The 27,297-nt window shown below is 41.3% G+C and overlaps 1 protein-coding gene across 3 annotated transcripts in view; it reads right to left on the bottom strand.

Moving 5' to 3' along the window:
• Positions 1 to 1,793: 1,793 nt before the first annotated feature.
• cfap46 (cilia and flagella associated protein 46) overlaps positions 1,794 to 27,297 on the bottom strand; it is a 103,635-nt gene continuing 78,131 nt past the window's right edge. For all 3 annotated transcript variants that reach the window (XM_082975209.1, XM_014200142.3, XM_082975211.1), the window contains 10 exons: positions 24,313 to 24,480; positions 16,589 to 16,668; positions 16,150 to 16,210; positions 15,712 to 15,744; positions 10,964 to 11,066; positions 10,667 to 10,779; positions 4,630 to 4,711; positions 4,194 to 4,330; positions 3,928 to 4,029; positions 1,794 to 2,141 (listed from right to left, as the gene is read on the bottom strand). In XM_082975209.1, coding sequence (XP_082831335.1) covers positions 2,014 to 2,141; positions 3,928 to 4,029; positions 4,194 to 4,330; positions 4,630 to 4,711; positions 10,667 to 10,779; positions 10,964 to 11,066; positions 15,712 to 15,744; positions 16,150 to 16,210; positions 16,589 to 16,668; positions 24,313 to 24,480 — 1,007 coding nt within the window. In that variant the 3' untranslated portion in view covers positions 1,794 to 2,013. The remainder of the gene's footprint in view (positions 2,142 to 3,927; positions 4,030 to 4,193; positions 4,331 to 4,629; positions 4,712 to 10,666; positions 10,780 to 10,963; positions 11,067 to 15,711; positions 15,745 to 16,149; positions 16,211 to 16,588; positions 16,669 to 24,312; positions 24,481 to 27,297) is intronic.

Genomic DNA, 27,297 nt, shown 5'->3' with positions numbered 1-27,297 from the left:
AATCTACAGATACCAGTTTGAGCCTGAGGCCATACAAACCATATACAGTACGTTATATAGGAAGAACATACGTTGCCTGCCCATTGAACTGATATTATCTGAACAAGGGAAACAGGGATGAATGGGCGTTCTCATTTCTCCCTCTATTGGAACCCAGCCTTTACTGTACCTTCTTTATCACTGTCCGCCTCCTTCTCTCCCACTTGTCTCCTGGATTCCCAGAACGCTCCTTGGAGGAACCTTCAACCACAATGACACACACACACACACACACTGCCACGACCTAGCAGGGCCTTCTATTTTGATATAAAGTAATTGAGGACAGCTTCACATCCAGAGTTCATGGACCTCTTAAAGTATAAGACCATTATCCACCCACCACAAGACAAAGATGTTTGAGGGAGCAAACATTTTTACCAATTAACAACCATTTTTCAGCAGGATAAAAGTCAGCAGGATATAACAACAACTACTGGGAAACTGAGGATTACAAGCTTATGGTTAATATTCTGGTTGCACTGCATAACCACATGTCCCTGAATTAGAATCAATAAACCCCACACAAAAAGCCCCATTTAATTGAAACAGTGAATCATGTTCTCTCAGACACCATGTGAACTGACAAAGCCTCTGCTTTGTTCATGTCGACAGAATGTTGATTTACCGTAGAGTACAAAATCCAATTTTTATTTAAAGATACTTGTGTGACATGCATGTTACAGAAATCAGAGAACATCGAAAAAGAAAACAATTATCTTAGTTCAAACATCTCTACCAAGGGTGCTTACAGCTAAGACTAACCTTAACGTTAATTCAAAGATGGCTCGCATTCACTTTGCCTTGAGATTCAGGTGGTCATACTTAAAAATCTGCCTCAAGGCAAACATTCACTCAATAAGCATTGAAGCCTCTACAATAACATACAACATACCTGCTTTACGAGAAGTAGATTTTCTAGAGTTTTTGGACTTGCCCATGGCTCCTCTAAACTATGTTTGGTCAGATCAGTTTTTAACTCATTGATCATTCAGTCCTTTATGTTAATCTGAGTGATCTCCAAGAGATGGATAGAAAGAGACATAGAAATATGGAAAGAAAGGGCTGTCAAGAGTTTTACAGTGACTCTTGGATACCAGATAACAGCCAACATCCCACTTATCATCTAGAGTAGACTGTTAAGGTATATCTTGAGTAAACACACAACCAAAAGACAACACGGAAGCGAGCACCATAAACAACATGGTTGCTAACAATGTGTGATGTATCGACAGGGTGAAAGATCTCAAGAGCAACACACACAACTACTTCAGTTGCATCTGCTGGAACGTCAAGGGGCACAAATGTTATTCGTGACCAGGGGCCGTATATATCCAGCGTGTCAAGAGTGCTAATTTAGGATAAGATTAGACTTTTAGATTACAATGAAATAGGTCACAGACAGCATGGGGGGGCCTGATCCTAGATCAACCCTCCTACTCTGAGACGCTTTATACATACAGCCCCAGGTGCTGTCCTGTGGCCTACTGTAGACTTAGTCCTCTCACAACCAACCCATGTGGTCCAAATATTATGTACTATACATCCCTATGTTTTTATAGAGTTTTATTACATTATTGGTTTTGATAACAGTGTAATTCCAAAGCATGGCAGAGCTCCATAGGGGAGAACGCTTGGGGAGTGGATGATAATGCTTTAGAGAGTTCCTTCTTACCCAACCCTGTCTATCCCACCACTGGCACCAGGTGCATTAGATGGCTTATTTCTGCTAGGCGCAATAAAACAGATGAAACAAGTGGAGGCAAACAATATATTTATTTATTCACTGAAGCCAAGCAATGAATGGTGAACTGTCTCTTAGAGAAACAGCTAATGCATTTTTGGGATCTGTTTGTAATTGTACAGCCTTAGGAATAACTGTGTTATTAGATGACATTGTGTTGATGTTTATCTTTAATAAAACAATTTTATGAATATCCTTAAATTTGAAGGAATGTTACGAGGGACTGAAGTGGATCATGTAATAACTAAGTTAGGCAGTCCATAGATGACACAATTGAAGGCTGATGGTGAAGTGGTCAGTCTTGGTTGAGCATCATGAGCATTCCCATCTCTATTTACTGAATCCTCATGGCATATGGTATCTGTAGAGAAAAGAGAGATGGAGTATGAGAGAGAGAGAGAGAGAGAGAGAGAGAGGGTGACTCATTAGGACTAAAAGGGAGTGAGAGTGACATAGGTAGCACACGCAATGTGCTCCGTCTTTTAAATCCTAATAATTTACAGAGTATTCCGTTTGAAGAACATTTTAATTCTAGGAATTGTGTCATGAATGGGATAAGCAAAAAATCACATTTTGCTTGGTGGCAAGACTAATTGACATCTGAATACATGCACTTAACCCTTTACACTCGTACTCGTATACAAGTTGAAAATGGCAGATTTGGGCACTAATAAGCACCTACATTGGAACGCAGTGGCTGTACAGTAACATGCTATACATGATGTTGAGTACAGGTTCTCCGCTTCACAGTGCTGTATGGGTTTTGACTGAAAGCCGTACTGAACTTGAGCATCATGAACTTGAGCATCATGTGACCAAAAGTTGCCCCCATCTATCCCGGTTAATTGGGCAACTTTTGTCAATGTTTTGTTATCCGACTTAGGGAAATGCTGTAAATGAAGATGACTCGGTGTATTCTGAAAGATGAGACGTTGAGGATTATAATAAATACTGCTTTGATGCCATAAAAGCAAGCCAAACACCAGTGAGTCCAAATGTGCACTTCACATTTCCAAACTCATGTCATATACAATGTCAATATTCATGATCACTATGTTTGATGTACAGTTACAAGATTACATGGCATCATACCCTGGGTTGTTCTGAACATGAGCCTGTTTGTTTATTGTGAAGAAAATCCACAGCTGCATACACACCTGAATATACTCATAACTCATTTCTATGCACACCAAAACTACGAACAATGTATTTTAATTGCCTTGTGAAATCCTAACACTGTAAAATTATATTTTATAACTTACCTAGTCATATTAGGAATAGAACAAGCTTTCAAGTCATGCCGACCTGACCCAGATTGTGATTTATAATTGACCGTTTTTGGATTGTGTAAACAACAGTAATTGTCTGATGGCAGGGAAGCAGGGTTGTGTTCCAAATTAAACGACTACAAGTATGCTTGCTCTAGTTCCTCAACGGCAGTTACAAAAGCTAAAAAAAAAGTACCTTATAGTTGAAATTGCTTAGGAACTGTGCACACTTTGGAGGTGTATGGCCACGTGGGGACACCAGTTAGTCGTCTCACTCAAACCCCTGTAATTTGTATTGCACCTACCCCACATTTTCCAGGAATATTCTTATTAGGTTACTGAATGTATCCAGAACATTTTCAGATTTCGTTATAAACAAATACAGCAAAAAAGTACAGTAAAAGTAAAATGCACATAAAATCAACAGTGTAAGGTTTGGATTCAGTCTTGTGTCAGGTGAACTGTTCTGTACTCACCTTTGGTCTAATAATTTTCCCATTATCTCCAAACTGTTGCCTTTCAATTGCAACCATGGTCATGCATATGCCATTCATATTTATTCTGTAAGAAACATTTCAATTTAGCCCTATCCATATAGGCCAATTCCCACTAGTGTAAAGGATTACACTAGTAATCCTAGTAAAGGCTCACTTGATGAATGGCATTATTCCCGCATAGTGCCACCAACAAAAATGTAAACAACGGAGCAAATGCATCCCATGGCATTTTTGTAAGCACTCAACATTCTTCCAAATGGGTATATTTAACTACATATCAATTTCAATATATTTGCTCACTGCCTTAACAGAATACTACCAGATATGATTGAATATGGCCCAGCTCCAGAGTTGTAGTGATGGTATACAGTATATAGCCTACCATCTGATCCTGCAGTGTTTGTCTCTTTCTCTGTCCTCTGGACTTCTCCCTTCCTCAGTGCATGGACAGTCTGGCCAGAGGTCAGGCCCACCCTCAGGAGATCTACAACACATGAAAACACACAGTACACAACACATAATATGGCTATTCTTAGACTTCATATCACACCTTAAATTTAAAGCTGTCATGTCCCAGTTTAGGTTTATATGAAACTGTGTTTAATTTACATACAGTAATGTGCATCAGTAACAGTGTATTGAACTCACTCTCCATGACGGAGTCCATGTTATTTATGTTCCTTTGGGGGCTGCTGTGCCACTGGTTGAGCAAAACACAACGGACGCCACTCAGAGTGAGTAGCAGGGCTGTCTCCAGGGGCCTCTCCAGGGCCAGGTGCCCATCACTATAGGAGAGGGAGAAAGCGAGAGAGATAGAGAGCGAGAAAGAGAGAGAAAAAGAGATGGATAGAAAGAGAAATATAGATAAAGGGGAGCGAGAGAGGGGGAGATAGAGAATATATAGATAAGAGGTAGAAAGAAGGATAGAGAGACGGAGACACATGAGGTCTAAAAAGGAACTGTCCAACGTCTTATATCCATCCTGAGACTAAGCATCAAACAGCTGTGGTGTATCAGCTGTGAAGGAGGGGATGCAACTTAATTCACTTCATTGGATAAAGTCATAGGAAGCTCATGCAATTACCTCTTTTGCACATCTAGCTTGGATTGCCGTAGCATGCTGGCACTGTTCTGGACGAGGTCGAAAAGGACAGCCATCTGGCACTCTGAGGACAAATAACAACACATTATCATCATCTGGTCATGGGTCGTTCCACAAAGTGACTTTTGTGTCCCTTTGATATTTTATGTAAAACTGGTGCACCAATATTGCATTTTAAAAGCCAATGTTATATTAAATGAAGTGCCCCTAACATAAACCACATGGACAATTCAATGAACTCAGATTTTTTATATGAATAAAGACTTGCTAAAGTGCATGTTTTTCCGACTTCTAGGAAGATTTCAACCCTCTTGACCCCAGAATACGGAAGATTATTATTTATTTCACATTATTAGTGATTTATTTACATTTGTCCCTCATTTGAAGTTAAACCCTGTTTCTACTGAACTCTCATTTTAATATTGTCAAACTATTCCATTAAATGATATTTTCAAAAGATAGTGTAAATCATAGTGTAAAAGCATGTCAGCTGGTTTGACTCTTTTTGACCATTTTCTGGTGTTTTGTGGTGGAAAACTGAACGGGTTGAGCATAACACATCAACCCTGTTACCCATTGATAGATAGGCTAGAAATGTTTAACTTTATATATACAGTGCCTTGCGAAAGTATTCGGCCCCCTTGAACTTTTCGACCTTTTGCCAGATTTCAGGCTTCAAACATAAAGATATAAAACTGTAATTTTTTGTGAAGAATCAACAACAAGTGGGACACAATCATGAAGTGGAACGAAATTTATTGGATATTTCAAACTTTTTTAACAAATAAAAACTGAAAAATTGGGCGTGCAAAATTATTCAGCCCCCTTAAGTTAATACTTTGTAGCGCCACCTTTTGCTGCGATTACAGCTGTAAGTCGCTTGGGGTATGTCTATCAGTTTTGCACATCGAGAGACTGAAACTTTTGCCCATTCCTCCTTGCAAAACAGCTCGAGCTCAGTGAGGTTGGATGGAGAGCGTTTGTGAACAGCAGTTTTCAGTTCTTTCCACAGATTCTCGATTGGATTCAGGTCTGGACTTTGACTTGGCCATTCTAACACCTGGATATGTTTATTTGTGAACCATTCCATTGTAGATTTTGCTTTATGTTTTGGATCATTGTCTTGTTGGAAGACAAATCTCCGTCCCAGTCTCAGGTCTTTTGCAGACTCCATCAGGTTTTCTTCCAGAATGGTCCAGTATTTGGCTCCATCCATCTTCCCATCAATTTTAACCATCTTCCCTGCCCCTGCTGAAGAAAAGCAGGCCCAAACCATGATGCTGCCACCACCATGTTTGACAGTGGGGATGGTGTGTTCAGGGTGATGAGCTGTGTTGCTTTTACGCCAAACATAACGTTTTGCATTGTTGCCAAATAGTTCGATTTTGGTTTCATCTGACCAGAGCACCTTCTTCCACATGTTTGGTGTGTCTCCCAGGTGGCTAGTGGCAAACTTTAAACTACACTTTTTATGGATATCTTTAAGAAATGGCTTTCTTCTTGCCACTCTTCCATAAAGGCTGATTTGTGCAGTATACGACTGATTGTTGTCCTATGGACAGAGTCTCCCACCTCAGCTGTAGATCTCTGCAGTTCATCCAGAGTCATCATGGGCCTCTTGGCTGCATCTCTGATCAGTCTTCTCCTTGTATGAGCTGAAAGTTTAGAGGGACGGCCGGGTCTTTGTAGATTTGCAGTGGTCTGATACTCCTTCCATTTCAATATTATCGCTTGCACAGTGCTCCTTGGGATGTTTAAAGCTTGGGAAATCTTTTTGTATCCAAATCCGGCTTTAAACTTCTCCACAACAGTATCTCGGACCTGCCTGGTGTGTTCCTTATTCTTCATGATGCTCTCTGCGCTTTAAACGGACCTCTGAGACTATCACAGAGCAGGTGCATTTATACGGAGACTTGATTACACACAGGTGGATTCTATTTATCATCATTAGTCATTTAGGTCAACATTGGATCATTCAGAGATCCTCACTGAACTTCTGGAGAGAGTTTGCTGCACTGAAAGTAAAGGGGCTGAATAATTTTGCACGGCCAATTTTTCAGTTTTTTATTTGTTAAAAAAGTTTGAAATATCCAATAAATTTCGTTCCACTTCATAATTGTGTCACACTTGTTGTTGATTCTTCACAAAAAATTACAGTTTTATATCTTTATGTTTGAAGCCTGAAATGTGGCAAAAGTTTGAAAAGTTCAAGGGGGCCGAATACTTTCGCAAGGCACTGTATTTTTTACTTACATTCAATTTAAGTAACTCATTCCATTCCCCGTCACAAAGGGAGTTATGCCTGATTTAAGATGAAATCGTCAGCCTTATTACGTCAATCCTGTTACTTTAAATGGCACTTCATTCTTAATTTAATCCTTTTGAGATGTGAATACATGCTTTTTATCAAATCAAATTTTATTGGTCACATACACATATTTAGCAGATTGCGGGTGTAGCGAAATTCTTGACTATGTGCTCTTTATGACAACATTTTGAAATTAGGTGAAATAAATTGTTTTTTTGGGACCAAATTACACTACCCAAAAGGCACTCTATGGGTGGAATGGTACACTACTGTTCAAAAGTTTGGGGCCACTTAGAAATGTCCTTATTTTTTAAAGAAAAGCACATTTTTTGTCCATTAAAATAACATCAAACACCAATCTCAACGTCAACAATGAAGAGGCGACTTCCGGATGCTGGCCTTCTAGGCAGAGTTGCAAAAAAAAAAGCCCTATCTCAGACTGGCCAATTAAAAGAAAAGATTAACATGGGCAAAAGAACACAGACATCAGACAGAGGAACTCGACTCCGGCTCTTCACTGTTGACGTTGAGACTGGTGTTTTGAGGATACTATTTAATGAAGCTGCCAGTTGAGGAGTTGTGAGGCGTCTGCTTCTCAAACTAGACACTCTAATGTACTTGTCGTCTTGCTCAGTTGTGCACCGGGGCCTCCCACTCCTCTTTCTATTCTGGTTAGAGACAGTTTGCGTTGTTCTGTGAAGGGAGTAGTACATAGTGTTGTACAGGATCTTCAGTTTCTTGGCAATTTCTCGATTGGAATAGCCTTCATTTCTCAGAACAAGAATAGACTGACGAGTTTCAGAAGAAAGGTATTTGTTTCTGGCCATTTTGAGCCTGTAATCGAACACACAAATGCTGATGCTCCAAATACTCAACTAGTCTAAAGAAGGCCAGTTTTATTGCTTCTTTAATCAGAACAACAGTTTTCAGCTGTGCTAACATAATTGCAAAAGGGTTTTCTAATGATCAATTAGCCTTTTAAAATTATAAACTTGGATTAGCTAACGCAACGTGCCATTGGAACACAGGAGTGATGGTTGCTGATAATGGGCCTCTGTACGCCTATGTAGATATTCAGTTTAAAAAATCTACCGTTTCCAGATACAATAGTCATTTACAACATTAACAATGTATACACTGTATTTCTGATCAATTTTATGTTATTTTAATGGACAAAAAAATTGCTTTTCTTAAATTTAAAAAAAAAAAAGACATTTCTAAGTGACCGAAACTTTTGAACGGTATTATTTATTTATGGGATTTATTTGACAGGGACCGTGCACATTGATGTAAACAAGGAAATGTTAATTAATGTAAATGCACCAGAGTTAGTAAAAGGGCTAATTCTCGTCTGTAGCCCCTAGATAGGTTATGAAGGAGGTCAATGAATTTAGGTCAGTGTGTGTAAACGAAAGGAAAAAGAGAAGAGAGCTGCTCTAGATCAGTTCTGAACATCTCGGTCTGATGCAAGAAAGACATTTCCCTGTACTTGTACTTGTGCATGACATTAAAACTTGAAACTATCTATAACATCTGCAAACACCTTGTACCTGCTGGCTTGTTAACTGGGTGGGGTTGGCTTGTTATCGAGTAACAGCTGTTATTCAGACGAGGCAACATAGTCTGAACATTCCTCACCACTTTGTTGGGTTAGAAGTGCCAAAGCCCAGCCTGTCTGTGATAGTGGATGGTATTGTGAGGCCCAGGGTGATGTGTAAGGTCATCCTGACTTCCCCTGTCAATCAGATCAAATACACCCAGTGTCATCCACACCCAAAACGTGTGTGGATGTTTTGTTTTGGAGGAAGTAAAAAAAAAAAATCAAGCAACGCCAAGAGCCATGCCTGTGAAAAGGGTTTGATTGTTGTGAAAAGGGTTTGAAAGGTGTGAAAAGTCAGAAGGCTTTTTGGGGTGTGTGATCAGTTATTTAAGGAAGATTAGTGAAAAAGTATCGTAACAAAGGAATCAAGACAGCAGCCACTGAGGAAAGAGTGGAGTCTCTGTCTCCAAAATACCAAAGGCATGCAATATGAACATGATGAGAATTACCCCCCCCCCCCCCCCAATTTTTTTTGTTACATCTATGAAGAGTGCCTTGTTCCTCCTTTCTTTTTGATGACCAATTTACCCCTTTTACCCAAGAGCACCTTCTGTCTACCAAAATCTACTATTGTGTACCTTAGCAGCGCTTCCCTTCATCCTTGTTTTATACAGGCTGCTTTATGCTCCATTTAGACACCAGTATTGAATTTCACATAATGCAAATGAGAAGAAAAACATGGCTATTCTTTTCACAACATACTGTAAGTTTGACAAAAACATGTTATTATTTTTTGTCAATTAATGTGTTAGTCAAGTGTCTATTTCCATTTACTCTTAAATGTACTACAGCACTACGACCTTGTACAGATTTTTGAGTGGCAATTGGTGTAATCAATGTTATAGACAAGGCCCCTAGTCAATATCAATTGCGGAGGTGTTTGTCAATGGATCTGCCAAAGTGTGACACACCCGGGTTAGGCCACAGGTGGGGCACTGTCAGCTCCAGACTGTGATCTGCTGGATTGGGAACGCCAGTGTTCCTGTCCAGGGAACAGTTCAATGTGAGATTAACGTCAATTGACAGTTTGCTCTCTAGTGCCTATAATAACTACAATCAGAACACTACATCTGATGAACATCTCCAATGCACACATTAAACCTACATCAAACAATTACTAGGCCTATATCATGTTAATAAATCATCTAAGCCTAGTGATTATCCCTAATCCATTCATTCCGAATCGCTGTATAATTTCTACAAGTGCTTGGTGAAACTTGGAAAATGTAACAGCAAAGGGCCTATAATGAAATCTAATTGATGTTACATTGCTGTCTTTCTAATTATAACCACTCGGGGAATTAAAGATTGATGTGTTTAAAGAGATTAAGTCTACTGCTCCATTTACGTACATAAGCTACACACAGTACTATTTAAAATGTATATCTGGGTTTTTGTTTCTCCATCACTGACATTGGAAAATCCTTAATTTGATTAAATAAATCATATTATCATCACATAATATCCAAAGCCCCTCAAATCTTTGACATAACGTGACATTTTTATATAATTCTTTACAAATATTCCCCGTCATAACGGAAGAGTTATGTCCCGTGTTCTGAACTTATAGCCTAATGCCTTTGAATACCAGTCTTTGGAGTTGAATGAATTTTTTTACATTCCAGTGGAATAGTAGATGGCAGACAACAAATCTCTGACACACAGGATGCATCCTAAATGGCACCGTATTCCCTAAAGGTAGTGATCTACTTTTAACAAGAGGCCCTGGTCAAAAGTAGTGCACTACATAGGAAATAGGGTGCCATTTGGGACGCCTTTTCAGACGAATGGGTCACTTCAAAAGGTATGTTGTGCTAATTCTGCAGTGGTGGCATATATACAACAGCAGCTTACTGGGAGGGAGGCATAGTTGGAATGAGGCAGGTTCTGGTTATTTATTTGTGTTCTGGTATTTGAGCTTTGGCTTTGGTTAAGGGCATGCTTGTTTTCTGATCCAAAAATTGAAACGGTCGGTATTTGATGGAAAAAGCTGATACTATAAAATAAAATCTACCTCAAAATCGTCCAACATCTTCACAAGAAGGTTCTTGAAACTCAGACCAAACAAACTCAAACCACAAACAAAAGTAGGTAGGTATTGGATACAGTACCAGAAAGGTTGAGGGCAGCCAGCTTGGATGGTGGGATGTTAGCGAGAAAGCGCTCCATTCCATGGAAGATGAAAGCACTGCAGTTTGTCAGCAGCTGCTCCAGCTCTGCGAGACTGACACACACATCAGTGTTAGTGGCTTAGAGTGCAGCATGCCATGAAAAAACATCACGTAAAACACATCAGCCATCAGATTGGTATGCCAGTGGACAGGAATACATGACATACATTTGTGACTCTACTGGAGCACTTGTGTCATTACTGCTAATGAGTGTGTTGAGTGAAAGTGACTTCTGACCTGGGAGTGCGTTCACTCCCCAAAAAGCCCTCCCACAGTGGGGTGAACTGCTGGCTGTATGCCTCCAAAGTCCTCTTCATCCTCTCTGTCAGGCTGCTGCCTTCTGAAATATACCCCCCCCCGCAACGTACACACACGCACACGACACACACACAGAGAATAAACAACAGTTCCAGCTACTTCATCATTTATTATCATTGGATGAGGTACATTACTGTAGGACCACCCAATCTATAGTAGAAGCTGGATGGAATAATCTAAATCTAAGTTGTATCTAAAAATTGCACTGACAAAATGAACAGTGTGAAGGGAGTTTGGGGACCCGATGGTGGAGGGAGGAGGACACGTCAAGGCCAGTCAATAGTCCATTGGATTTTGGCAAACAGCACATTAATCATTGCAAAATTCTCCTTGCTGAGAAGGAGTCTTAGCTCTAAACACAGAGGCTGTGTCCGAATACCCATACTAGCGTACTACATACTGTACTTAAACCGCATACTATGTACGCATCGTTGCATAGTATTTAGCACGTACTGTACTGTTTATTAAAAATTATGCAGTATGCCATGGCCGCAACGCAGGCAGTATGTGGGTGGATTTTTCCAAATTTAACAGGCATGAACCACATTAACCAGCATGATAATAGTTCATTTTAATTTGATTAATTTCTCAAAACTCTGAATAGAATAGAAATGGAGTAATAGGCCTTCTGAGGCTGGTTATAGGAACACTATCACATTCAACTTATACCATAGTAGACCATATCGCCCATCTATCCTGTTTAAAAAGGACTGAAGACAGAAATGTATAATCTGGTTCCATTTCAACATATTTATTAGTGAAACCTAAGTGCTGTAACATATATACATTAAATCAAATAGCCTATATACATTACATCAAATAGCCACACCAAAACTTTTCAAATGCTCAAATCAAAAGGCTATTGCACAGAACAATTTGGACAGTTGGGTGCGTCGCAAATTCAGAACCGTTGGACAGCAACGTAATAAACTAAAGCACTGATCATTGGGAGCGAGATGAAAGTGACTGCTAAGGCTCGATCCATAAATGTAATAATTCAATAGGTAGCCTAGCCTACAAACTATAACAATCCATATGTTCAAATCAAAAGGCCTGACTAACATGACATCAATAACGTAGCCACATCCCGAGTCCCCTGTGTCGACACGTTCAGAAATCAAAAGATGGTTTAATATTTAGTTTAAAAGCTCTGACGAAGGCCAAGAGAACAAGAAACACTTTTCAATGAGAAAGCAGAAATCCATCTTCCTAATTAACCACTACGGGATGGGTGCCGCCCCCTCGCGGGAGGCTTGAGCTAACGTAGGCTAATGTGATTAGCATAAGGTTGTAAGTAACAAAAAAAATCCTCAGGACATAGACATATCTGATATGGGCAGAAAGCTTAAATTCTTGTTAATCTAACTGCACTGTCCAATTTACAGTAGTTAATACAGTGAAATAATACCATGCTATTGTTTGAGGAGAGTGCACAATTATGAACTTGAAAATGTATTAATAAACCAATTAGACATATTTGTCCAGCCTTGATACAACATTTTGAACAGATATGGAATGGTTCATTGGATCAGTCTTAAACTTGCACATACACTGAAGCCAGCTATTGACCAAAATCTAAATTGCGCCTGGGCTGGAATAATACATTTTGGCCTAACTTTTGCATTTCAAAGATGATGGTACAAAAGCTTTTTCTTTGTATTATCTTTTACCAGATCTAATGTGTTATATTCTCCTACATTCATTTCACATTTCCACAAACTTCAAAGTGTTTCCTTTCAAATGGTATCAAGAATATGCATATCCTTGCTTCAGGTCCTGAGCTACAGGCAGTTCGATTTGGGTATGTCATTTTAGGCAAAAATTGGGTCGGATCCTTTTATGTACTCTAGTTTTGTTGTTTGGCTACATGAAGAGAAGTAGGGCCTATCAATCGCAGCCCACCGCTTCCAATGCATTTTGGAAAAGTGTGCATTGAATTCTACTAGATGAAAATCAGAAATGAGTATAACATCCTGGCATTTAAACCATACTCGATTTTTTTTAAATGTACATACTATAAAACGTTCTATTTTTGCATACTGAGAATGCATCATGCACGATTGCGTTGTTTTGTGTTATTGGTTAACCTGTTGGGTCTAGGGGGCAGCATTTGCACGTCTGGATAAAAAAAATGTACCCGATTTAATCTGGTTACTAATCCTACCCAGTAACTAGAATATGCATATACTTATTATATATGGATAGAAAACACTCTAAAGTTTCCAAAACTGTTTGAATGGTGTCTGTGAGTATAACAGAACTCATTTGGCAGGCAAAACCCTGAGACATTTTCTGACAGGAAGTGGATACCTGATGTGTTGTATTGACTTTAAACCTATCCCATTGAAAAACACAGGGGTTTAGGAATATTTTGGCACTTCCTATTGCTTCCACTAGATGTCACCAGCCTTTACAAAGTGTTTTGAGTCTTCTGGAGGGAGATCTGACCGAACAAGAGCCATGGAACGGTGATGTCCCATTAGACACCTGGCGCGCTAGTTCATGTTGGGTACCCTCGTTCCAATACGTTATAAAAGAGTATGCATTCGTCCACCTTGAATATTATTCATGTTCTGGTTAAAAAAGGCCCTAATGATTTATGCTATACAACGTTTGACATGTTTGAACGAACGGAAATATATTTTTTCCCCTCGTTCATGACGAGAAGTCCGGCTGGCTTACATCATGTGCTAACGAGACGGAGATTTTTGGACATAAATGATGAGCTTTTTTGAACAAAACTACATTCGTTATGGACCTGTGATACCTGGAAGTGACATCTGATGAAGAGAATCAAAGGTAATTGATTATTTACATAGTATTTTCGATTTTAGATCTCCCCAACATGACGTCTAGTCTGTATCGCAACGCGTATTTTTCTGGGCGCAGTGCTCAGATTATTGCAAAGTGTGATTTCCCAGTAAGGTTATTTTTAAATCTGGCAAGTTGATTGCGTTCAAGAGATGTAAATCTATAATTCTTTAAATGACAATATAATATTTTACCAATGTTTTCTAATTTTAATTATTTAATTTCTGACGCTGACTTGACTGCCGGTTATTGGAGGGAAACGATTTCCTCAACATCAATGCCATAGTAAAACGCTGTTTTTGTATATAAATATGAACTTGATAGAACTAAAAATGCATGCATTGTCTAACATAATGTCCTAGGAGTGTCATCTGATGGAGATTGTAAAAGGTTAGTGCATCATTTTAGCTGGTTTTATGGTTTTGGTGACCCTGTCTTTGACTTGACAAAACATTACACACAACTCTTGTAAATGTACTGTCCTAACATACTCTAAATTTATGCTTTCGCCGTAAAACCTTTTTGAAATCGTAAAACGTGGTTAGATTAAGGAGATGTTTATCTTTCAAATGGTGTAACATAGTTGTATTTTTGAAAAATTTGAATTTTGACATTTATTTGGATTCAAATTTGCCGCTCTTGAAATGCACCTGCTGTTGATGGAGTGCACCACGGGTGGCACGCTAGCGTCCCACCTAGCCCCAAGAGGTTAATTTTGGTAGCACATCCCCATTCCATATCTGATTATCAGCTGTTGTAAAAGCCGAAATGAGAATGACATCCAGGCATTTAAAGCATACTAGATTTTCATAATTTCACATACTATAAAACGTTCTTATTTCGCATCCTCAAACAGCCTACTATCTACGATGCAAGTATGGGTATTTGAACACAACCAGTCCAAATACCCATACTAGCATCGTAAACAGTAGGCCATTTGAATATACTAAAAAATGACCTTTTATAGTATGTGAAATTTTGAAAATCAAGTATACTTTAAATGCCCGGATGTCATACTCATTTCGGCTTTTCATCTAGTAGAATTCGCTTCACAGAACTGAATAGTTCTTTCACACTCAAGTGTGTTCGACACCAGCTGATAATCAAAATAGGGGACGTGTTCTACAAAAATGTATGAACGTCGGTGAAAAAGCGCGATTGCGCATTCAATGAGGCCATCTCAATAAAGATGAGTAGTATATTGATATTTGTTGCTTACTGCATATGATTTTACTAAACAGTACATTCTATATAGTATTTGGTATGATTAGTACACAGTATGCAGTTTAAGTAAGTAGCAGACTTCACCCATGCGTAGGGACATCAACATAAAAGTCGGCTAAAGGCTAAAAACTCTGACCACTACAACCACGTCTATTTGGCGCTGGCAACATTTTCATGCTTATTAAAACAAAAGATCAAATCAATAAATGGGATTGGAAAACAGTGCTATCTTGAATCAATTACTTTTTGGGGGCATATTCTACACTAGATTGGAGGCACCTCTTTATGGTATTCTTGGATGTTTCGTTCAGGAGAGCCATGCCCCTAGGTGTCTACTGCAACAAAACCCATCATAGCACAGTTTACAAAGATATCAGTAGAGATCAGGGTCTATACTCATAAACTGTCTCAGAGTAGAAGTGCTGATAGGATCAGGTACCCCCTGTCCATATAATCGTATACATTATGATATAAAAGTCAAATCTGATCCTAGACACTTTATGAATATGGGCCAGGGCTGTCAGAACAACATAGCTTATCGTCTGGGGCCGTATCGTGATCAACGATTCTCTTAGGAAATTATTAGCAAAATCAGAAACATAATAATGACAACTGAGATCATGCTTACTTACCATATTCCTCTTCGTTGTAAGGGTCTATGATATCTTAGATGAGGTGTATTAAGGACAATTTTCTCCACAGTATGTCACTGGTCTGACATTACAAACAATCTTATTTCCCAAATCCAATTTCATAAAGCCATTTCTACATAAGCAGTTGTCACAAAGTGCTTTACAGATACCCAGGGTTAAACCCCAAAGAGCAAGCAATGTATAGGTAGAAGCACAGTGGTGAGGAAAAACTCTAGAAAGCAGGAACATAGGAAAAAACCTAGAGAGGAACCAGGCACTGAGGGGTGGCCAGTCCTCATCTGGCTGTACCGGGAAGATATTTAAGAAATACCTATCTAGGAATTCCTAGAAATACAGATTATCTCACCACTGAAAATCTGTGAAATACTTATTGGAGGTGTTAAAGGTCATTATTAAAGTCAAACAAGTAAAGTATACATTTGAAGTTGTGTGTGTCTACTGGGAGGGTGTTGGGGGGCAAGACACGATTGACCGGCACCTGGGTAACAAGAAACACAGATTAAATCAAGGTAGACTAATATTGGATAGAGACATCCAAACAAATATCGGTGACAGCAAGAGCGGAAGAGACAAATTTGACTTGGGAGTGAGAGAGTGGAGTAGTGAGAGGGAGATAGAGAGCGCGGGATTGAGAGAGCGAGAGAGAGGGGGAGAAAGAAAGGCAGAGGAAGAGAGAGAAAGAGAGCAAGAGTGAAAGGGTGACAGGGAGTAAATATGATTTAGAAGCAAGACACAGGATCATTACAGAAACATTATGTAATTGATTGAGAAGTCACAGGCGGGCAAGGGGACTTAAATAATTTCCTGTGCTGAAGGCAGGTAAAAAGGCAGGCCTAGATTTATTTACTGAACTCACCATTTTGATGGCTTTGCTTTGATCTACCTTCCCCTTGGCTCCCTTTCCACCTTTGGTCTCCTTTTTGTTGTCACTTTCAACTGCCACAAACAGAATGCAGAAATAATAAAGGAAGCAGTTGTCTGGCAGTTTAAATTACACAGCATTTTGACAAATCCTAATGACTTTACTTTAGTTTCAGGTTTATTGCCAAAGCCAATGACATTTAGGTATCATTGAAGACGCTGAAAGAATACAGAAACTCAGAAAGTTTTCCTACGACCCATAAATACTTCCTTCTGCAGTGACCACTAGCAAACTAGTAATCTCTCGCGGACAGACTACGTCTGACCAAATTAAGCAAGATTATAGTTCCATGTTAACCGAGATTAGCAAACTAGTGAACTGCAAAGCATTGAACCCTTAAACGTCAGGCCTTGTAGAATTCCTTTTCCGTAATTGTACCCTATGATTAAATCCAGAAACAACAGACAGACACCTAAACAAAATAACCATTGCTTTCCCAAAGGAAGTCTTTTGTATGCTCAAATACATCCGGTGCATGTTTCATGCAAACTACTGCGTAGAATAACAAATAGCGCTTTCCAAAAGGTGCTTCAGGCACTACATCTTCTTGACACAGTGGTAAACTATAGATGTCAGAATTATGGTAATGTTTGTCCTAGGTGTGGAAAGTAAATGTCACTTTTTTATATATACTCCAGCCACCCTCATCCACATACAATCTCTGCTCAGTACGACATGTGTGTGCCCGCGTCTCTCTCACACACACACACACACACACACACACACACACACACACACACACACACACACACACACACACACACACACACACACACACACACACACACACACACACACACACACACACACACACACACACACACACACACACACACACACACACACACCAGATTCCAAATGCCCTATGTCCGTCTCTGCTCATTTAAGTCGGTAACCTTTGAGCACCCACTGGTGTTATGCAAATCATTTAACCTTTTTAAAGTTAATTAAGCTTGCTCAAACATAACATGAATTACTTTTTCTTTTGGAAATTCCAAATGTGCATATTTTCGGAAAGGTTAAGAAAACATCATCCTTCAAAAGAACTACAATAAAACATTTAAATACAATTTACTTACTGTAATTTTACATGTGAAGACCATTTCAGAGGTTCAAAATGTTGAATGCATGTCTGATGTTTGTTACACTTGTTTTACATCCAGACAGGCTGCGAGATACACTGCAAATGCCCATGTATAAATAAAACACAAAAATAAAACAAGTCTTATCATGAAAAATGATAAGGCTTAAAAATCCTTCTTTAACCTGTCTCCCCTTTATCTATACTGATTGAAGTGGATTTAACAAGTGACATCAACAAGGGATCATAGCTTTCACCTAGATTCACCTGGTCAATCAATGTCATGGAAAGAGCAGGTGTTCTTAATGTTTTGTATACTCAGTGTATGCCAAATACTCGGTCAGACAATATAGTTTTGTATATGGCTAATTTATGTGCTAACAGGAACTTTGCAGCTCGCTGGCGCTTCAATACCACTCTCTTACAAAATAAAAGTTTCAAACATCAATTTGCAATAGATCTCGCAGAATTCATTAGCATTAGCATTAGGATCGGTTGACGATCCAAGCATACTTCGGGATGCAATTCAAGGCTTTATTAGAAGCAATGCCACTTTATTCTCTATTCTCATGGCCACCACAGCATTCTGTAGTGATACGCCAACCCATCTGGTTTAATGGCTATTTGACCAAGAAGGAGAGTGATGGAGTGCTGCATCAGATGACCTGGCTTCCACAATCACCTAACCTCAACCCAATTGAGATGGTTTGGGATGAGTTGGACCACAGAGTGAACGAAAAGCAGCCAAGAAGTGCTCAGCATATGTGGGAACTCCTTCAAGACTGTTGGAAAATCATTCCTCATGAAGCTGGTTGAGAGAATCTGAAGAGTGTGCAAAGCTGTCATCAAGGCAAAGGGTGGCTTTGATGGAAAGTTATATTTGAGTGTCATTGAGTGTTCATTCCAATCTCCTTTGCATTAGCGTAGCCTCTCCTGTAGCCTGTCAACCATGTGTCTGCCTATCCCTGTTCTCTCCTCTCTGCACAGGCCACACAAACGCTTCACACCGCGTGGCCGCTGCCACTCTAACCTGGTGGTCCCAGCGCGCACGACCCACGTGGAGTTCCAGGTCTCCGGCAGCCTCTGGAACTGTCGGTCTGCGGCCAACAAGGCAGAGTTAATCTCAGCCTATGCTACCCTCCAGTCCCTCGACTTCTTGGCGCTGACGGAAACATGGATTACCACAGAAAACACTGCTACTCCTACTGCTCTCTCCTCGTCTGACCACGTGTTCTCGCATACCCCTAGAGCATCGAGCATCACTGGAATCCTCATCTCTCCCAAGTGGACATTCTCTCTTTCTCCCCTGACCCATCTGTCTATCTCCTCATTTGAATTCCATGCTGTCACAATCACTAGCCCATTCAAGCTTAACATCCTTATCATTTATCGCCCTCCAGGTTCCCTTGGAGAGTTCATCAATGAGCTTGACGCCTTGATAAGTTCCTTTCCTGAGGATGGCTCACCCCTCACAGTTCTGGGTGACTTTAACCTCCCTACGTCTACCTTTGACTCATTTCTCTCTGCCTCCTTCTTTCCACTCCTCTCCTCTTTTGACCTCACCCTCTCACCGTCACCCCCTACTCACAAGGCAGGCAATACGCTTGACCTCATCTTTACTAGATGCTGTTCTTCTACTAATCTCACTGCAACTCCCCTCCAAGTCTCTGACCATTACCTTGTATCCTTTTCCCTCTCGCTCTCCTCCAACACTACTCACTCTGCCCCTACTCAGATGGTATTGCGCCATCGCAACCTTCGCTCTCTCTCTCCTGCTACTCTCTCCTCTTCCATCCTATCATCTCTTCCCTCTGCTCAATCCTTCTCCAACCAATCTCCTGATTCTGCTTCCTCAACCCTCCTCTCCTCCCTTTCTGCATCCTTTGACTCTCTATGTCCCCTATCCTCCCGGCCGGCTCGGTCCTCCCCTCCTGCTCCGTGGCTTGACGACTCATTGCGAGCTCACAGAACAGGGCTCCGGGCAGCCGAGCGGAAATGGAGGAAAACTAGCCTCCCTGCGGACCTGGCATCTTTTCACTCCCTCCTCTCTACATTTTCTTCCTCTGTTTCTGCTGCTAAAGCCACTTTCTACCACTCTAAATTCCAAGCATCTGCCTCTAACCCTAGGAATCTCTTTGCCACCTTCTCCTCCCTCCTGAATCCTCCTCCCCCTCCCCCCCTCCTCCCTCTCTGCGGATGACTTCGTCAACCATTTTGAAAAGAAGGTTGACGACATTCGATCCTCGTTTGTTAAGTCAAAAGACACCGCTGGTCCTGCTCACGTTGCCCTACCCTATGCTTTGACCTCTTTCTCCCCTCTCTCTCCAGATGAAATCTTGCGACTTGTGACGGCTGGCCGCCCAACAACCTGCCCGCTTGACCCTATCCCCTCTTCTCTTCTCCAGACCATTTCCTGAGACCTTCTCACCTCGCTCATCAACTCATCCTTGACCGCTGGCTACGTCCCTTCCGTCTTCAAGAGAGCGAGAGTTGTACCCCTTCTCAAAAAACCTACACTCGATCCCTCCGATGTCAACAACTACAGACCAGTATCCCTTCTCTCCAAAACTCTTGAGCGTGCCATCCTTGGCCAGCTCTCTTGCTATCTCTCTCAGAATTACCTTCTTAATCCAAATCAGTCAGGTTTCAAGACTGGCCATTCAACTGAGACCGCTCTTCTCTGTGTCAATTAGGCTCGCCGCACTGCTAAAGCTAACTCTCTCTCCTCTGCTCTCATCCTTCTAGACCTATCTGCTGCCTTTGATACTGTGAACCATCAGATCCTCCTCTCCACCCTCTCAGAGTTGGGCATCTCCGGCGTGGCTCACTCTTGGATTGCGTCCTACCTGACAGGTCGCTCCTACCAGGTGGCGTGGCGAGAATCCGTCTCCGCACCACGTGCTCTCACCACTGGTGTCCCCCAGGGCTCAGTTCTAGGCCCTCTCCTATTCTCGCTATACACCAAGTCACTTGGCTCTGTCATATCCTCACATGGTCTCTCCTATCATTGCTACGCAGACGACACACAATTAATCTTCTCCTTTCCCCCTTCTGATAACCAGGTGGCGAATCGCATCTCTGCATGTCTGGCAGACATATCAGTGTGGATGACGGATCACCACCTCAAGCTGAACCTCGGCAAGACGGAGCTGCTCTTCCTCCCGGGGAAGGACTGCCCATTCCATGATCTCGCCATCACGGTTGACAACTCCATTGTGTCCTCCTCCCAGAGTGCTAAGAGCCTTGGCGTGACCTTGGACAACACCCTGTCGTTCTCAGCTAACATCAAGGCGGTGACCCGATCCTGTAGGTTCATGCTCTACAACATTCGCAGAGTACGACCCTGCCTTACACAGGAAGCGGCGCAGGTCCTAATCCAGGCACTTGTCATCTCCCGTCTGGATTACTGCAACTCGCTGCTGGCGGGGCTCCCTTCCTGTGCCATTAAACCCTTACAACTCATCCAGAACGCCGCAGCCTGTCTGGTGTTCAAGTTCTCGCATGTCACCCTGCTCCTCCGCACACTCCACTGGCTTCCAGTTGAAGCTCGCATCTGCTACAAGACCATGGTGCTTGCCTACGGAGCTGTGAGGGGAACGGCACCTCCGTACCTTCAGGCTCTGATCAGTCCCTACACCCAAAGAAGGGTACTGCGTTCATCCACCTCTGGCATGCTCGCCTCCCTTCCTCTGCGGAAGCACAGTTCCCGCTCAGCCCAGTCAAAACTGTTCGCTGCTCTGGCACCCCAATGGTGGAACAAGCTCCCTCACGACGCCAGGACAGCGGAGTCAATCACCACCTTCCGGAGACACCTGAAACCCCACCTCTTTAAGGAATACCTTGGATAGGATAAAGTAATCCTTCTACCCCCCCCCCCCCCCCCCAACAAAAAAAAAAGATATAGATGTACTATTGTAAAGTGGTTGTTCCACTGGATATCATAAGGTGAATGCACCAATTTGTAAGTCGCTCTGGATAAGAGCGTCTGCTAAATGACGTAAATGTAATGTAAATGTGGCTACTTTGAAGAATCTCAAATATATAATATATTTGGATTTGTTTAATACTTCTTTGGTTACAACATAGTTTTGATGTCTTCACTATTATTCTACAATGTAGAAAATAGTAAAAATAAAGAAAACCCTTGAATGAGTAGGTGTGTCCAAACTTTTGACTGGTACCCTATGTAAGAGCACCATGATCTATGTGCAGTACATAACTTATTGGATAGACACTGCAGCTTGCTAATAAAATATATTGATTGAACACTATCTGACACTTATTTTATTGTATCCTCAAGAATGTGAGGCTCACATTTCTCTGCGTCATTATCAGAATTACCTTCCCAGATATAAATGTAAGTTCACTTGTCATGTGAATTTTACAACCAAATTACAAATTAATTTGGATACGCAGGCCATATTAGGAAAGAATAGAGCAGGTACTCAAATACTTTTTGAGAAGGTCCGGTCACACAAATTTCCTAGGCGACAAAGGTCCGGATGGATGTTGTAATTTATCAGCATCGTAACAATGACTACCGCCCTGTAGCACTCACATCTGTAATGTAGTGCTTTGAAAGGCTGGTCATGGCACACATAATCCTGGACACCCTGGACCCACTCCAACTTGCATACCACCCCAACAGATCCACAGACGACGGCACTCCACTCTGCCCTCTCCCACCAACAAAAGTGAGAGTGAGAAAGTTACAGACGCACACGTATATCCTACTCCCCCAAAAACGCTAACTTCCCCTGTTATTGTAATGGTGAGAGGTTAGCATATCTTGGGGGTATGATATTTGTGCTTCTAACTTTGTCACTCATCATTATTCACGATTCAGTCAGAACTAAATGTAACCATGGTAGTATCCACATTAATGTAGAAGTGTTTAAAAATATAGAATATTGTTATTTACAATAACAGAGACTTCAAAATGCCACAGTACGTTATTTACCATTCATTTCTATTGAGCACAAAATAATCTGAAACACAACCAAAACAAACAGCAAATGCGTCCAACAAGTTTGTAGAGTCACAAGCTTGATGTAATCATTGCGCGCTAGGAATATGGGACCAAATATTAACTTTGTACTACTTTAAAACACATACAGTGCATTCGGAAAGTATTCAGACCCCTTGACTTTTTCCACATTTTGTTACATTACATTCGGAAAGTATTCAGACCCCTTGACTTTTTCCACATTTTGTTACGTTACAGCCTTATTCTAAAACTGATTAAAAAAAATACATGTGAATAAAAATAAAAAAAAGCCCGGACTTAAACCCGATCGAACATCTCTAGAGAGACCTGAAAATAGCTGTGCAGCGATGCTCCACGTCCAACCTGACAGCACTTGAGTAGATCTGCAGAGAAGAATGGAAAAAACTCCCCAAATACAGGTGTGCTAAGCTTGTAGCGTTATACCCAAGAAGACTCAAGGCTGTAATCGCTGCCAAAGATGCTTCAACAAAGTACTGAGTAAAGGGTCTGAATACTTATGTAAATGTAATATTTTATTTACTAAAATGTCCCACCCTTAAGTTGCTACCATACCGTTTAATATTAGTGATCCTGCTACCCGCCACTTTCGCCTAATATTTATTTTTATTTGTATTAGTTATACTATTTTGATATTGATTATTTTGGGTAAAGCTATTTCGGGTTTACCACTTTGGGTAAAGCTTGCAAGGCATTTCACTGTACTTGTGCATGTGATAAAACTTCAACTTGACACATTGTTCACAACCCTTTTTTTGGCGGAGAGAACATTTTGTCACTTTAAAGATTATTTCCTGCATTTCTACACATTTTGCCATGTCTTATGTGTGTTCATATGATATCTGAATGACTCAAACATTACAACCGAATCAAATAGAGGCCTCAGCAGAGAATCTGGCCATGATAACTACAAGGTTTAGATAGCTGGTTAGCCTAACTTACCTAGCTAAAAAATGGGCTAGATGATTTCGATAATTGCTTCTTTTGCATTCTTTTATTACAGTAAGTTTCACTCAACAGTAAGTTTAAAGCCCGAATGCGTTTCTTAACACATTGTAGGTCTGGATCGGGGGTATTATAGTCCGCCTATTGAGTATGGCTGGAATGGAGCGTTGTAGCCAGGCAAACACTGTCAAAGTCATTCCAACTGAGGTTTGAAGAGATTACAGTGTGGGAGAGGGTGTTAATCCTGCCTGAACAAATTGTCATGAAAACATCATTAGTATTCCAAAAAGTTTAATGAAGCTTTGCCAATTGGATGGAGGGGTAAGAATAGATGAAATGCTTGTATAGTACAAAACCCTCTGGACGGACTTAAATACTAATTTGCACTTGCAAAGTTTGCAAGTTGCCTAATTTATGCATGTGTGATGAACTACCTTAAATAATGTTTTTTGTTAAAGGTAGACTCAGCTAAATGACGTTGCCACGAGCAGCACCGGAGATATTGAAATGAGCGAGGGCAACACTTCGCTCGCACACCGTCACACACAGTATCTGCGCATGAATGAAAACTGAATTAAATGAAAACTGTACTTGCAACTCCATTTGTGTGTGTGTGTAACCCCTCACCTGGTTCCTCTCTCTGCAGGCGAGTGTGGAGGAGCTGCAGTGAGAAGTCACGAGATACAGAGCTCAGCCCCTCTTCTTGCAGGATTGCCAACGCTTCCAGAGGTAGTTCCATGAGCATCCAGTCAGCCAGGAGCACGACATACTCCCCGAGCTCTGCAGGAGACCCCACTGTTCACACAAACAGACACAGATAAATGTGAGCACACACACCCGCACACACAGTGTACAAACATCAATACAATATGCTCAGCTTGCTGTGAAAATGTTTATATTAGTGTATATATAGTTTTTGTTGCCATTCACACATTCTGATTAGTAATACAGTGAAAATAAAATGTGATCGCAAAAGCCATACAACATACTTTATACACAGAGTACAAAACATTAGAAACACCTGCTCTGATAAGCTATGATCCCCATCCAGCCAACTTTGCACAACTGTGGGAAGCACTGGGCATTGGCGTCAAAATGGGCCAGCATCCCTGTGGAACGCTTTCAACACCTTGTAGATGAATTGAGGCTGTTCTGAGGGCAAAAGGGGTGCAACTAGGGCTGTTACAGTGACCGTATTACCTCCACACCGGCAGTCACGAGCCATGAAGGAAGTTAAATTCCATGTGACTGTTTAGTCACTGTAATTAGGCTTCTCCAAGCACTGATGCTGCTGGTCATTAGTAGCCTACCAAACTTGCTAACTCACTTGTGAATGATATAATTTATCACTTGTGAATCACGCCCAGGTTGTGTGCAGTAAGGCAAGAAACAGAGCATGCCATTTTGCGAATTTTTCCAATAATAGTCACACACCTAGCCCATAGGCTTATATATTTTGGTAAGGTTTATATCACAACAAAAGCGGCCAAATAACTTAAATTTAAGCACATGAATCCACTTTACAAGGGGTATAGAGCCTAACTGGCATACATACGCAGTGCATGAGTTTCAAGTTTGGGGAAGATAATTTTCACCATAAAAATGCACCTTTTTAATAAAAGCATTACATGCATAATTACATTTGCGGTCACTTTTAAAAATTGTGTTAATAGCCTACTCCCGTGTGCACATTCCTGCGCCTATAATGTGAAGAAAAAGCCTAATAGTTTATCAACATTTTAAGCTAAACGTTCTGATCAGTTGCGTCAGCCTCATTGCTTAATAATTTTTTGGGATGCCAGTGGTTATACTGTATTCACTTGTATCAATGACGTAAATGTAAATCTATCGCATCCCACAACTGTCCCAGACTATGTTTGGAATATTTCTTTCTCGAACAGAATAGGTCAACTTTTGTACTATGAGGCATAGTAGATTGACATAGCAGCCTAAACTCAGCAAAAAAAGAAACGTCCCTTTTTTAAGACCCTGTCTTTCAAAGATAATTCGTAAAAATGCAAACAACTTCGCAGCTCTTCATTGTAAAGGGTTTTAACACTGTTTCCCATACTTGTTCAATGAACCATAAACAATTAATGAACATGCACCTGTGGAACGGTCGTTAAGACACTAACAGCTTACAAATGGTAGGCAATTAAGGTCACAGTTATGAAAACTTAGGACACTAAAGAGGCCTTTCTACTGACTTTGAAAAACACCAAAAGAAAGATGCCCAGGGTCCCTGCTCATCTGCGTGAACCTATCTTAGGCATGCTGCAAGGAGGCATGAGGACTGCAGATGTGGCCAGGGCAATAAATGGCAATGTCCGTACTGTAAGACGCCTAAGACAGTGCTACAGGGAGACAGGTCGGACAGCTGATCGTCCTCGCAGTGGCAGACCACGTGTAACAACACCTGCACAGGATCGGTACATCTGAACATCACACCTGCGGGACAGGTACAGGATGGCGACAACAACTGCCCGAGTTACACCAGGAACGCACAATCCCTCCATCAGTGCACAGACATTCCGCAATAGGCTGAGAGAGGCTGGACTTAGGACTTGTAGGCCTGTTGTAAGGCAGGTCCTCACCAGACATCACCGGCAACAACGTCGCCTATGGGCACAAACCCACTGTCGCTGGACCAGGACTGGCAAAAAGTGATCTTCACTGACGAGTCATGATTTTGTCTCACCTGGGGTGATGGTCGGATTCGCGTTTGTCGGCGAAGGAATGAGCGTTACACCGAGGCCTGTACTCTTGAGCGGGATCGATTTGGTGGTGGAGGGTCCGTCATGGTCTGGGGCGGAGTGTCACAGCATCATCGGACTGAGCTTGTTGTCATTGCAGGCAATCTCAACGCTGTGCGTTACAGGAAAGACATCCTCCTCCCTCATGTGGTACCTTCCTGCAAGCTCATCCTGACATGACCCTCCAGCATGACAATGCCACCAGCCATATTGCTTATTCTGTGAGTGATTTCCTGCAAGACAGGAATGTCAGTGTTCTGGGGCCATTCCCCCAAGAAATGTCTGGGAACTTGCAGGTGCCTTGGTGGAAGAGTGGGGTAACATCTCACAGCAAGAACTGGCAAATCTGGTGCAGTCCATGAGGAGGAGATGCACTGCAGTACTTCATGCAGCTGGTGGCCATACCAGATACTGACTGTTACTTTTGATTTTGCCCCCCCATACAAATATTTACACATGTTAAGTTTGCTGAAAGTAAACGCAGTTGACAGTGAGAGGACCTTTATTTTTTTGCTGAGTTTATGTCACTCTACTATCCCCTGTAGTACAAAAGTTGATAGCCTAGTGCTTTTGCTGTTCGTTAGACCTACTCATCTTGCTGGCTGACGAAAAGCCTGCGAGTAAGACCTGATCACGTGACAGCATTGGCTAATAAGAATTGAGCTGAGAGACCCATGTGAGTGAGAGGTGCTTCTTCGGAGCACGTAGCCGGGAGAAGGGAATTCTAATTATTATATTCAGCCCAAGGGATTTTTTAGGGGGCATTACGGCCACACAAAGGGGATGCCGCCGGGCAATTCGAGGCATTATCAACTGTTGTGAATAAGAGACTGATGAAATGTGTGCAACCTGCGCAAAT

Source organism: Salmo salar, chromosome 01 (assembly GCF_965601325.2).
Source record: "Salmo salar chromosome 01, fSalSal1, whole genome shotgun sequence".
Lineage (NCBI taxonomy): Eukaryota > Metazoa > Chordata > Actinopteri > Salmoniformes > Salmonidae > Salmo > Salmo salar.
Note: the sequence above shows the minus strand (reverse complement) of the source record. Positions and strands in the feature narration are given on the sequence as shown.